The following is a 14,505-nucleotide window of genomic DNA, read 5'->3' as shown; positions in this document are numbered from 1 at the left end:
CCGTACCCGTACCCTCCAAACCCGTCAGCATAGAACCGCGGTGTTACCCGTACCCGTGCGTTTCCCTACGTACTACGTAGTACGCAAGAAGAATCGCAAAGAACAATGTTCAGCGCATAAAAAACCGGTCATCTTCCTACTATTTCCTTCAGAATTACCTGATCACATATCACACAAGTCATAAACAATGTGTTTCATCCTCGTCGTCATCGCTGCTTTAGCATCATCAATTTCTGCCATGCCTGCTGATGTGACTGGCACACATAAATGTCCTACTGTTTGCAAGAATAACGGGGATTGCTCGACCTCCATGATTCAATGTATTTTGATGGGATGTGTGAGCATCAGTAGTTTTACTGGGTTCGAACTTTGATAACATGCTACCTGCATAGGACATCTTTCTTGGCATCTGCACGTGAGTTGTGTTTCTGCTACTGCAGTATGACCGTTAGCACTGACACGCGAGTTAGTCCCGGTGAATTGTAGAGTTGATCGACGCGCCGTAAGGACAACATCGGTGTTGGCTTAATTTTTGTGCGATTGGGAAGTGAGTGTAAGGACGCAAAATGAATCCTATTGAGGAGCGTGCTGATCAATCCACGGCGCAGTGTCAGTGACTGTTGCTCCTGCTGAATGTAGACGAGCTTGTAGATCATGCAATACATGATGGAAAAACACACCTAGGTCCCGTATCCGGCTCTTTCCTTCGACTTTTCACTTTGATCGTTTATCAAATTGAAGGCACTACCACGTACATACGAATAAATTAATTTCCGAAAAGAGCAGCACATAAAAGTTGGCCGTTTATCGTTGCAGCAAGAATGTACCCTATTACTATACCCGCCGTCCTCGACAGTAAACCCTCCCAGCATTTCAGTGCGTACATGCACCCCACTCTTGTCTTCAAAGCTTCCAGAATGTACCCAATCATATCCAATCGAGCAGTTGGTGCTTCCCGACGCTAGCTGGCAAGAACTGCTGGCATTGCAGAAATGGGTCTGTTTGACTGCACAACCACGTACGTGAGAAGAATTTCAAAGAACAATGTTCGGCACATAAAAACCAGTCATCTTCCCACTATTTCCTTCAGAATTATCTGATCCCATATCACACAGGTCACAAACAATGCGTTTCATCCTCGTCGTCATTGCTGCTTTAGCATCATCAATATCTGCCATGCCTGCTGACGTGATTGGCGCACGTGGCTGTCCTGCTGTTTGCAAGGGTGACGCGGATTGCAAGCCTTTTTTCAAGGCGGAATGTGTTACGCGGCAATGTGTGAGTATCAGTAGTTTTACTGGGTTCGAACTTTGATAACATGCCACCTGCATAGAACACGGATCTTGGCATCTGCGTGTGAGTCGTGTTTCTGCTTTCACATCACTGCAGTATGACCGTTGGCACTGACACGTGAGTTAGTACTAAGGATTTGTAGAGTTGGTCAACGCGCCGTAATGAAAACACCAGTGGAGTTGGCGTAATTTTCGTTCGATTGGGAAATGTTAGGTATGCTGTGTAAGGATACAAAAAATCCTATTGAGGAGCTTGCTGATCAGTCCGCGGTGCAGTGTCAGTGACTGTTGCTCCTGCTGAATTACCGTAGAGAGGCTTGTAGATCGTACAATGCACAATGGACCTAATAAAAACACACTTAGGTCCCCATACAGCTCCTTCCTTCGACCTTTCACTTTGATTGTTGATCAAATTTATATCAGACCTTGATGGCGAGCAGATATGAAAGCACAACCACGTACATAACAAGAATTTCAAAGAACAACATTCAGCACATAAAAGCTGGTTGTCTTCGTATTTTTTCCTTCAGAATTATCTGATCCCATATCACACAAGTCACGAACAATGCGTTTCATCCTCGTTGTCGTCGCTTTTGCCTTTTGCATAGTGATTCGTGTTTCTGATTTCACATCAATGCAATATAGCTGTTAACACTGATGCGCAAATTGCTAATGAATAGGGGCACTAGGTGAGGGGACACAGTCGTGGATACACCACTCTACTAGTAATTGATGGAGTTGATCAACGTGCCGTCAGGAAAATAAGGGTGAAGTTGGCGTAATTTTCGTTCGATTGGGACATGTATGGAATGGACCTCCAGGTTGATTGATGGACATCAAAGGGTTGAAACGCACCTACAGCTCGCGACCGCAAGACTATGACTTTCCGGAGTGCTTACATGGTGTCTAATTCTTCATCAAGAAAAGACAAACTATAAGCGCTGCGGTAACGTTGCTCGAGACAGTCGAGGCTATTGATTTTGATTTTCCTGCTAACACCGTGAGCAGACAGCAATGTTAATGAGCTTGTTGATTCTGAAGGGAAAGGGCAAGTTAACATTTGTCTTGACCTATATATCAAGCACCTACTAGCGCGCGCGGGTGACTGCCATGCCAATAAGTCAGATTGACGGACATTGAAATAACTAAAGGGAAAGATGTGTTGTGAAAGCGTCACTCTTTATCGCGGTGTGACCCCTGAATGATTTTCAAGAATCGTTCAACTACCAGTCTCCCCTAGTCAGGCTATATCATAGGAGGAAGATCTTCTTGATTACATTCGACGAGATCTAGATAGGCACTATGTGGATGGAAAAGCTCAGGCTGTGTCACATGATTTTGTTCCGGACACATTGTGACCACCTGTTGATTACTTGGCAAGATGAAATGATTGTCCTGGCAGGCCAAGCGCAAGATCGCCCATAATAAAGATATGTGCCTGTAGAATGTACATTCGTAAGTGGGGCAGTACATGCGAGCTACTACTGATTCCAAACCTTTGCATCAATTTCTAATAATGCGCCCTGCAGCACATAACACAGGCGCCAAGAAACAGACAGTCTACATTATAGATGGCTAGCAAGATGATAATCAAACTCATGCCTAGGATGAGCAAGTGAAAGACCATACTGTTATCTGACACATGCAAGGAAATGCAAGCGAAGGAGACGATGCATAGACAGACTAGAATCAGTAGACTCAGGTTGTAGGAGAGACGAACCAAAGTGTGAAATCTGAAGCTTGAAGTAGTGTGTCTCTTAGTAGCTTAGCCTCAACAAGAATAAAAATAGGAAGGCAATGAGGGATTTTTAATTGCTCCACGCCAAATCGCCAAAATACCTTGCTTGTACATCTGCTGGCATTGCAAATATTATGTGGTTGAATGCAGCACAACCACGCAGGATACCTTCAAATATTGGACAATCACTCGACTGCAGGGCCAGCAAGGGGATTCCAGTGGATCAATGATGGATAGGTTCTTCTTAAAACCATAAAGAACGTTATTCAGCATATAAATGCAAGGTGTTTTCCCACTAACCCTTCAGATTTATTTGATTCCATATAACATCCTCACACACGATGCATTTCTCCTTTGCAATTGTCCTTGCTGCCAACATCATCAATCTCTGCCACACCCATTGATGCTACGCCGACAGATGTGACTTCTTTTGCTGGTATGATGACTAATGCTATACCTGCAGCCTGGAGGGGGGATGGTGCGTGAGTTACGGTGAGTATCAACAGTTTTCCAGGATTTGATAACATGACTCACCTGCATGGCAGAACTTTCCTTTCTGCGACCCTATGTGAGTCGTATTTCTGCTTTCACATTGGTGCAGTATCGCCATTGGCACTAACACGCAAGTTACTTGTGGATGGGGATACTAGGTGAGGGGACATGGTCACGGATACACTGCTCCTACTAGTAATTGGTGGAGTTGATCAATGCGCCGTCAGGAAAACATAGGTGGAATTGGCGTAGTTTTCGTTCAATTGGGAAAGACATTTAAGGACAAAAAGAATACTATTACTGTGCAGATCAGTCCATGGTGCCGATAGATCATACAATTATATAAGTATGTGTGTATGATGGACCTGCCCCATATACTTTGACTTTTGACTTTGAACTAATAGAAAATGAGCGCTGGGCTAGATAGAATCGTTAATGCAAGTGAGATCCCCAGTCAAGTATAAGAGACCAGTGGGCAAAGATGTATTGTACATGGAGTTACCTAATATGGTAACTCCATTGGCATAGTCTAAATCAAATGAAAAATGAAAGATATGCTATAAGGATTTCCAACATGAACAATGTTTGATAAGATCTAGATAGGCACTTTGTGAATGGAAAAACTGCTTCAAGCAATTTTTCCCTGTCACATGCATATGAGGATCTATCGATTCCTTGGCATTGGGCAAGATGGTTGTCCCTCACACAACAGACACTGAATAGCTTGCCTCAGCCCAATGTGCAAGTTATCACTATATGATGTATTACGGACCTATAGGCTGCCAGCGTTGTGGTATGATGATGGTGTCCCATAGACAGACCTCAATGACCATACAGTCATTTCTAATAAAATTGATATAGTGACGTCATGCCAGCAAAGTTTCACTTTCGACCAGGATAAGGTAGATTATATGGCTGAATGCCAGTCTTTTTTCCAGTCCTACAAAGTATACTAAGTGAGGACAGTGACAGAATCTTGCTCACCATACCTTAATGCACAGCTGTAATCATGCAATGAGGGTTTGCAACATCACCAGAGATAATTCTGAGATGTTGAGTGCTTTTGCCATTTGGTGTGGAAGGCTGGTTAGATGTCAAGGCCGCCAATATTCAGTAGACCCCTTGGCTGGCAATCTGCTGGCATTGTGGCAGATATGGATCTGTTTTAAGACTGTAAACCACGCAAAAATTTCAGAGGACCTTCGAAAGGCCATCCATGTAGGCATTAGCATGGGTATGGGTAACCCACCATGGGTCACAGGTATGGGTACTGGCGGGTATGGGTGCAGGGTTGGAATTTTGAGACCCATGACCTGCGTACCTGTCACTTCCATATATGGTTGTCTGCTGTGGCAACTGCCGTGGCCTGCAGTAAGGTGCATTAATTACTTACATCAGTCTAGACTACTACTATCAATTGTCCATCTTGTGATACTGCCAATACCCACACCCTTCCTCCATCTTCTTCAACAAAACACCTATCTTCAAGTCCCACAAACGAAGTGTCTTGTTGTACGAGCCCACAATCATTCGTCAGGCATTTGGCATGGTTGACGTGGACTTTGGAGGGATTATGGGCGTCTTTCTCTAAGTTGCAGAGGTGCATGTATTGTGCACTTTATGTAGCTTCACTGCCTCAACTTACCTCATTTTCGGCAGTTACTCCACCCCATTACCATGTCACTTTCCTTTTGCCCCACACTTTGACCTCCCTCCTATTTTTTCGGCCTATCTCATCCCTTGCACTTCACAGCGAGGTGCTGGCCTTGTGCCCGGTCAGTAACACAGATCAGTCCTCATCATTAAATAACCTTGCAGCTCAACTCTCCACCTGCTTTTACCATTGAGGCAATGACGAAGACTTGGATGAGGCTATCGCACTTCACAGGGAAGTGCTGGCTTTGCACCCGGTGTCATGCATTGTATGGAGTTCATACCATGACATATACAAATAGCAGTATAAAAGGAGATAAGTAGAGGAGTGTACAAAGGATATACTTCTTACTTACATAAGCTTTGTTTCTATTTATTTAGTTGTATTTGTAGTTTCTGTCTCTTTCCATTATTTGTTCATGTTTATTCAGCCACTTAATTACATCAGTGAGCCACTCAGATATGTTTGTAAGCATGTCATGTGACTGGTAATATTCTGATTTGTAAGGACTTTCCATGACTCATCATGTTTTATCATGATTCGTCATGCTTTGTAATATTTACAGTGCTTTGTAATATTTTACTCATGTACTTTAGTAAGCAGCTGATTCCGCACACCAAAAGGCTTGGTTTGTAAGCATAATCTTACCAATCCAGTGATGACTCATTGCTTAGTAAGGATGGTTTCTAAAATGTATATAAGGACTCCATTCTCACATAATATATAAGTTTTTCCCCTTCCATTCTTTTCCCAAACCGTGTGGGAACGTAGGAATTTGAAGTCAGGAGTTTTCCCACTTTCTGTCTCAACACTGTGAGATCACGAAGAAAGTGAAGGCCTACGAGTTGCCTTTGAAAACAATCGTATTCACTAGTCTAGATTGATTGTATACTATCTTACAGGGATCGCCTATACAATAATCTATCGTTTTATACATTGTTTTACGTATTTGTGCCACATTCAGTTCAGAGAGGTCCATATTACCTACTAGGTTTAAGTTAACCTGACAAAATATATATACTCCTTTACTATCAAGAAGTGATCTAGCAAAGAAGTAATTTATTACCCTTTGGCCACCCACGAACACCACGTTATCAACTGAGAAGTAGAAAATCCGTTGACTGTGAACTTGAGGAGCTGGCACCTTAGTCTTAAAGAATACAATTGTGATAGTCATTGTATTCTGATCAACATATAAGACCCTCAAGTAAGAAGATACCAGTTGGTCACACAGATTGGTCATCGTCATTAAATAACCTTGTGGTTCAGGCTATCACACTTCACAGGGAAGCACTGGCTTTGCACCCGGTTGATTGCACAGATCGGTCCTCGTCATTAAATAACCTTGCGGTTCAGGCTATCGCACTTCACAGGGAAGTGCTGGCTTTGTGCCCTATCAGTCACAGAGTTCGGTCCCTGTCGTTAAATAACCTTGCGGCTCGACTATCCTCCCATTTTGACCTCCAAGGCAATGACGAAGACTTGGATGAGGCTATCGCACTTCACAAGGAAGCATTAGCTTTGCTCCTGGTCAGTCACACACATTGGTCCATGTCATTAACTAACCTTGCAACTCAACTCTCCACCCGCTTTTGCCACCAAGGCAACAACGAAGAGGCTATTGCACTTCACATGGAAGCACTGGCTTTGCGCCTAGTTGGTCACACAGATCGGCTGTTGTCACTTGCGACTCGACTCTCCACCTGCTTTCACCACTGAGGCAATGATGAACGCTTAGATTTAGATGCTATTATTAATATGTAGTCACTAATTGTTTTCTAGCATAGTTTGAATCCATACCTGCAGGTTTACTGCCATACCCACGCAACCCTGTCGATACCTGTTCGAAGACCCGTACCCATTGGTACCCTTGGGTACACAGGTATGGGTATATGGCGGGTACAGGTGCGGGTAGGGCTCTGGACACCTGCAGGTTTACCTGTGCTAATCCCTACATCCATGTAAGGATAGTTGTTCATCCATCGCTGATCATGTGTTCATGTCATGTTTTGGAAGAAAACAGTGTATCATTATTCTGGTCTACCTGTAAAAGGTAATTAGAGTTCTACTGAGTCTGAAAAGAAGCATCACAAGCAGATTGAAGGAGAACAAGGTGAATATTTCAGATCATGGCACTTGATGGATGCTTGAGCACAGGCCTAAACCGTGACACGGACATTAACATTCAGTAGTACTAGTTCCACACTAAACTGGTATAGATCTCTCACTTATTGAATAGCTGGCAAGATTTGCTGCCAATGATCATTATTGCAGATATGCATCTGCACGCAAGAAGAACTCGATATTCAGCACATGAAAGCCAGCCATCTTTCTACTAGTTCCTTCAGAATTATCAGGGCCAATATCACGAGTCACAAACAATGCATTTCTCCTCTGCAATTGTCCTCGCCATCATTGCTGCTTTAGCATAATCAATCTTTGCCATGCCCCTTGATGAAAGCGATTGTCCCAGGTGGTGCAATGATCAGTCCAACTGCTGCCCTTGGCAGGTATGTGTGAGTATCAGTAGTTTTTCTCAATTTGATCATATGCACCTGCATGGCAGTATAATGATGGTAAAACAACTATTCTGCTCTCAGTGAGGATATGATATCCTCTATGCGCCAACCATGACTTCCGACCAAGGCGCAGCTTGTCCTCGTGTTTCAGAGCTTGCCTCTTTGATTTTGAGACACACGGATACATCATCTCTTTCCTTTGAATAAGCTAGAGTTTGCATTTCTCTCATCATTTCACTATGTCATACCTTCACACAATTGGTACAAAACGTGCAGAACACAAGCCTCGTATCTCTACCTGGAGTTGTTGCGTTAACATTTGTCTTTTGTCTCTTGATCCTCTCACCTAGAAAACATGAGCCACTCGTCATGATACTGAGGGAGCACTGTATTGGTCTGCATGTGGTTGAATAGAGTATTCCTTCTGTTGAATGTTTCAAAAGTCCATTGTCTTGCCACAAAGTTTCATTCTTCTGGTGCAGTCGCAAGTAGACCTCCATAAGCAAGTTGTGTTTCTGCTTTCACATCGGTGCAGTATCATGATGGTCGTTGGCTCTGGTGTGGTGGATCAATCGCGCAATCAGGAAAACATTGATGGAGTTGGCATCATTTTCGTTTGATTTGGAGATGACGTGCAAGGACACCTATTGCCGTGCAGATCAGTCCACGGCACAGCATCTGTGTTGTTCAATGAAAAAATACCTAGGTCCCGCCTACTTTGACTTTTGACGACTTCTCAAAAATGTTTGACAGGATTGATAGGCACAATGTTAATGAGAGCAGGAAAGCTACTTCACATGCTTATTACCTGCGCCTGTAGAATATACATTCATCACTATAAGTATATGTGCGCACAATAGCACCTCGGATCATGCCCTTGTCCAGGCACATTGGCCGGTACATTGGATGGGATAGACCTACAGGTTATTCAGATATAACTAAATATGCACAACATCAAAGGGTTAAAAATGCACCTGCCTGCTAGTTTGTGAGTCTTCTGGAACACATCGAATTCTTCATCAGGATGCGGTAAAGTTGCTCCACCAGTGTATCCCAAGAAATTCAAGCTCCTCGTCATCCAGACAACTACAAGATAGGCAATTATACACACGACATGTCAACATGTCAGCTAACAGTGTTCTCCAGCTTGACTTATATGCCATAGATCAATGTCAAGATCTCAACAAATGGTGCTGCGGTACTAGTGACTGTTTTGCCACCAATCAGTGAATATGCTCATGCCTTGAGTAAAATGTACCTTTCTTTTCTGGACACAAGGACAGTATCAAGTTACCCAGCTCAAAACAACACTTGGTACCATGAATATTTGATATTGGATGGAGAAATACACTGTGTGCTCTTAGCATAGTGGCATTCCGCAATACAACTGAAAATGCCAGTCTACATCGTGATCAGGCATACACAAAAAACAGTGACGACATGGACTCACTGTTAGCTAAGGAAATCGAGCATAGAAGGAAAGACAACCTTCGGCAGAGCCCAAGTCATTCTTTGTGCAAATGAAGACTGGTTGTTTGCCAAATCATTGGATACCACACAGAATTTGGTACTATGTTTAAGAGTAGGAGGAGAAAGATTTGCTATGAACAAGGTTTGGGAGTGAGCATCATGAAGTGCATGTCAACGGCAGCCTCAATTGTGGACTGCAGTGGCTGGGGGTATTGGGAGGGAAGGGGTATGAGAAGTAGGGTCTGGCAAGGAATAAGAATGTGGGTGTATTGAGGGTAGACGGAATTCGACTATTCAATATAATATATATGTGGTGCATGGGAATGATGGCTATGCTGGTGCAGATGGGGATTTTTTTAGCAAACTCATATTCTTGGATTGAAATGTCCTGGTTTCAATCATGATGCATGGGGGTACCAGGATTCGAGGATAACATTCACTGGCGGAATGACGCTCCAGACCAAATGGCCAAAAGACCCTGCTTGCTGGCACTGCAGATATGATGTGGTCAAATGCGGCAAGCTTCAAAGCTCGGACTTGAGGCTAGTAAGGAAATCAATAATGGATAGGTTCTTCCCAACACCATAAAGAATGTTATCAGCTTTCAAAAGCAAAGATATATTCCTACTAACCCTTCAAATCCTCACACATGATGCATTTCTCCTTTGCAATCATCCTCGCTGTCATTGCATCATCAATCTCTGCTGTGATGTCTTAATAACTGAGGGTCTTATATGAAAAACGTATAAGAATGTAATGACACCACAATTACACTGGATAAGACTTCTTGCCAGTCCTCGATTAACACGGTCTACGACTTTTCTTCTTTCGTGGTAGATAATGTGTGAGTTCTTGGGAGGCTCGCTAAACAAATCAGTTAGATTAACATAGCCGGAGTTTTATTATCTCTGATTGAAACTATGGGATTGTCTAGGATATACTGTCTAGACACTTGAACTGGTTTCCTGAATATACGAATAACTGTTGAGAAGCTGGTCTCAAATGTGACTACGTTGACCAAAGCTCGTGTTGGTCAATATACAAATACCTGGTGAGAACGCTGGTCTCACAAATAACAACGGTGACCAAAGCTCGTGTTGGTCAGCAAACACTATGTGGTGAGAACACTGGTCTCACAAAACTGGGTTTCTATCGCGAGAAACTTACATAATCTCAAGGGAAACACTTTCCCTGCACTTGTCTGGACAGTTCTTACAAAGGAAATGGGCTTTGTAAGCAGCAATTTGTTCAGACTGAAGCTTCTTAGGTGAGAGTTCAATTTGCTCAAGAGGGAGATTTTTGAATGCAACAAGTGGGAGATCTATTTTTTTGGGGGAGAATGGGCTCTCCTTATATACATTTTGTGTGGGAATATTATGTAAGTAAAAGGTGATGTAATGACTTCAGAATGTGAGAAGAATATTCCAAAAACTGGAGCAGAATGTTCTAGCAGGTGCAAAAGAACATTCCAGAATATTCATGGTGGGATAATGACATCATTCTGAGTCATTGGAATGTTCAAGCAAATTCCATGGAACATGACATCATATCTTTCAACAGAATACCTGCAGGAGTGTGAGTGAAGTTGTCATATACCATATTCCCGGGTACAGATCCAAAGATCTGGATCTCAGATCCGATCCAGATCCGATGGACATATCCATCGTCCGGTCCACAGATCCGATCTAATCCTTATTTCATGTCCTGTTCATATAACTCTAACTATCGTTCATCTCCTTTCGGCATTCCTGTACACCGGTATACCGGTTATCCTTTACTTCCGTTATGCTTACTGATCTGCTACACTTACTGATCTGCTTTAGCTTAGACTTCATTCCTGGTTATGATACGTTATCCGTCCGACTTACCAGTACGCTGTACACATACTTTGCTTATACTTCATGCATAGCCTCAAGCCTTTGCTTATTGATCATTCCATTAGTTATCTGTAGTATATAAACCCTTGTACATGCGCTGTAGTAGATCAGTTCGAAATATCATCTTAGATTGCACTCATTCTGTCTGGACTCTGAGTCCATCCGTTATCCGTCCGGACTTGAGTACGATACTCTTGTCTACTCAGAGACTTAGGATTGATTCCTATAGTCTATATATCCGTCTCTGTCTTCGGACAGTCCTTGCCCGTTAGTTTCTAGTTCGGATCTGATCCGGATTAGCCGTTACTATATACGTTCGATATCCGGAAGCCATAACAGGATCCGTTACAAGACTTATCCGTCTCAATATACACGATACTCTAGTACTCTGAAATAAGGGGCAAGACTTGGGAAAAGGGCACAGCGCATGAGCTGAGGCCGAAGCCCTTCGGATCCGATACTACTCGAGTACGGTCTTAACAGTATATTCGAACTCATACCTTTCCGAGTTACTTACACCTATCATGCCTCCAACCAAGACACAAACAACTCTGCACGCGGTCGGACTTACCTCCCTCCATCATGATCCAACACCCATAGTCAACACCTTCACCAGTTTCTCTCAGCGACGCGTTAGTCGTGGACCCGCTCAAACCATATCCGAACTCCTTAATCGTCGACACCCCGGAAACCCCTACACACACTCCTGCTGCAGGACCTCCGGACAATGATGATGATCCTGATGATGGTGATGATGACTTCCCTAGTAATCCACCCGATGATAATGGTGGTGATCCAGATGATGATCCGGACGATGATGATGATGACAACGACGGCCTAAACCCACAGGACTGCGTTATGCTTCGACTATCAGAAGCCATCGATAACCTTGCTTGCAATAATCGTCGCGCACCCGCATCCGAAGATTCCAAAGTCAAGGTCCGCGAACCGGATACCTTTGATGGATCCGAACCACGGAAGCTCCGTGAATTCTTCGTCCAGTGTGAGCTTAACTTCCAGAGCAAGCCTAAGGCTTTCCGTACCAGAAGGGCTAAAGTCAACTTTGCCCAATCCTACCTTAAGGGTATGGCTCTTGAATGGTTTGAACCGGATCTCCTGTCCAATGATTTGGACGATCGTCCGGATTGGATGAGCGACTATTCCGCGTTCATGCTTGAACTCCAAACCAATTTCGGACCTCACGACCCATCCGGTGATGCAGAAATGCAGCTCGAACAGCTCCACATGCGTGACGGACAGCGCATCAACAAGTACATTGTGGAATTCCAGCGTCTTGCTTCACAGGTCCGTGGCTGGGGCGACGGAGCCTTACGACGCCAGTTCTATAACGGACTTCCGGCCCGTATCAAGGATGAAATCAGTCGCATGGGTAAACCCTCTACTCTTTCCGAATACAAAACCCTTGCTCAGACTATTGACACCCGATACTGGGAACGGAAGGGAGAGATCTCCCGAGAGACTGAACCCGCTTCATCCACTACCCCTAAGCAATCCGCTTCTGACCGGACCAACGCCAATGCGTCCGGATCCGGAAATAACAAATCCGGAAACTCCAACTCCAGTAACCAGAAATCTGCAAAGCCATCTGCATCCTCGAGCTCGTCCGCTCCTAGGGTTCCGGACCTTAATTCCAAGATGGGTAAGGACAGAAAGTTAATGTCCGAAGAGTGGCAGAGAAGATTGGACAAGAAACTCTGCTTGTTCTGTGGCGGACCCGGCCATACAGCTCGGGAATGCAATAAGTCTACTTCGCGCTGTCTTGCTACTTAAGGGTCTTATGTACAACGTGTGTATAGTGACAACACAACTATACAGGATAAGACTTCTTGCCAGTCCTTAAGTACACGGTCTACGACTTTTCTAGTTTTTGTGGTAGATAACGTGTGAGTTCTTGGGAGGGTTTACTGACGTGTCCTCTTCTTGTTGTTCCCTGGTGGAATACTCGTAGATTCCCTAATGTTCTGATAGTAAGATCTGTTTCAATCTCGTAGGTCGTGTCTCAACCTATGAAAGTCTGTCTCAACTTTGTCATGTTCTTGTGTCTCCCTTCCTGAAAAAGAGAGTGTCTGTCTTAAAATACGTGAAGCCTAGTTAGAAAGCTGTTCTGGTGTTGTATACTCAACCCCTGTAAGGTAGTACACAACAAGTAAATGAAGTCTGTCTTAAATACATAAAGCCTAGTATGAAAGCTGTTCTGGTGTTGTACACTCAACCCCTGTAAGGTAGTACACAACAAGTAAATGAAGTCTGTCTTAAATACGTAAAGCCTAGTACAAAAGCTGTTCTGGTGTTGTACACTCAGCCCCTGAAAGGTAGCACACAACAAGTAGTTTATAAATAGATTGTTATATAAGCGACCCCTGTAAGGTAGTATACAACTAATCTCTGATACGATGTTTATCTTACTTCAAGGCACTCTTGGCCTGCACTTTTTAAGTCTTACGGACTCTCACGTTTGAGAGAAGAGTGAAAAGTGGGAAGTTATTATTACTCAGTGTAGAATGGGCTCCTTTTATACCTTTTTGGGAGGCCATTTTACTAAGCATGACTCATCACAGGATTAGTAAGTCACTGGCTTACTAACCATGCCATTTGGCAGTGCTGAATCAGCTGCTTACAAAGTAGTTTACAAATAAAGTTCATAATATTACAAAGCATGATAAATCATGATGAAGCATGATGAAGCATGACAAATCATGACAAATCCTTACAAATCAGATTATTGCCTATCACATGACATGCTTACAAACATATCTGGTGGCTCACTGAAGGATTCTGTGGCTGAATGAGCCTGAAACAAATAGAAACAAATGGAAACAAATGGAAGCCACATGACAAATCATGCAGGATCCTTACAAAGCAGAATATTGCCTATCACATGACATGCTTACTAACACATCTTGGTGGCTCACTGGTGGCTGAATAAACCACATAAAAGAAAAGAAAAGAAAAGGGGAAAGGTGAAAACTATCATACTGGAAATATAAATACAAGTAAATCTGTCAAAATGGAACCAATCATAAAAATACAATGAGGTACACCTTAGTGTACTCTCTGTAGCTACTTCCTGTCTATCAATGTCATGGTATGAGTTCCATACCATGCATGACAGCGCGCTGCCAAAGGTCGCACTGCAGTAGTCGCTCCGGAAGTCAAACCGGAGGTCTCTACTGAGACAAAAAAATAGTCCATGACCCTCCTAGCTCCGTGCAGGAAGAGGGTCGCGTTGACTCTGCCTGCACAAAGGAGTTAAGACTCAATGCTGTCGCGCTCTCGGATCCAACTTCCCTCTGTCCATATGTTTCACTTCTGTTACTCCCATCCGTATCCGATTTTCCAGCTCTTGTAGATTGTGGTTCTTCTCATTGTTTCATAGACTCTGTGTTCGTCCGAAAACATAAAATCCCTACATATCCGATACCTCCGATTCCGCTCCGCTTGT

General features: G+C 43.5%; 1 protein-coding gene across 1 annotated transcript; it reads left to right on the top strand.

Annotated features, from left to right (window-relative positions):
* Nucleotides 1-6,532: 6,532 nt before the first annotated feature.
* DFJ58DRAFT_662909 (uncharacterized protein) lies at nucleotides 6,533-6,895 on the top strand (the record flags this gene model as incomplete). Its single annotated transcript, XM_041382328.1, has 1 exon — nucleotides 6,533-6,895. A coding segment is annotated over one exon (363 nt), but the record flags the coding sequence as incomplete, so codon positions are not given.
* Between the last annotated feature and the right edge of the window lie 7,610 nt (nucleotides 6,896-14,505).

This window comes from Suillus subalutaceus (genome assembly GCF_016647625.1).
Source record: "Suillus subalutaceus strain FC151 chromosome Unknown DFJ58scaffold_80, whole genome shotgun sequence".
In the NCBI taxonomy this organism is placed as follows: domain Eukaryota; kingdom Fungi; phylum Basidiomycota; class Agaricomycetes; order Boletales; family Suillaceae; genus Suillus; species Suillus subalutaceus.
This window is presented reverse-complemented; position numbering and strand designations above follow the sequence as displayed.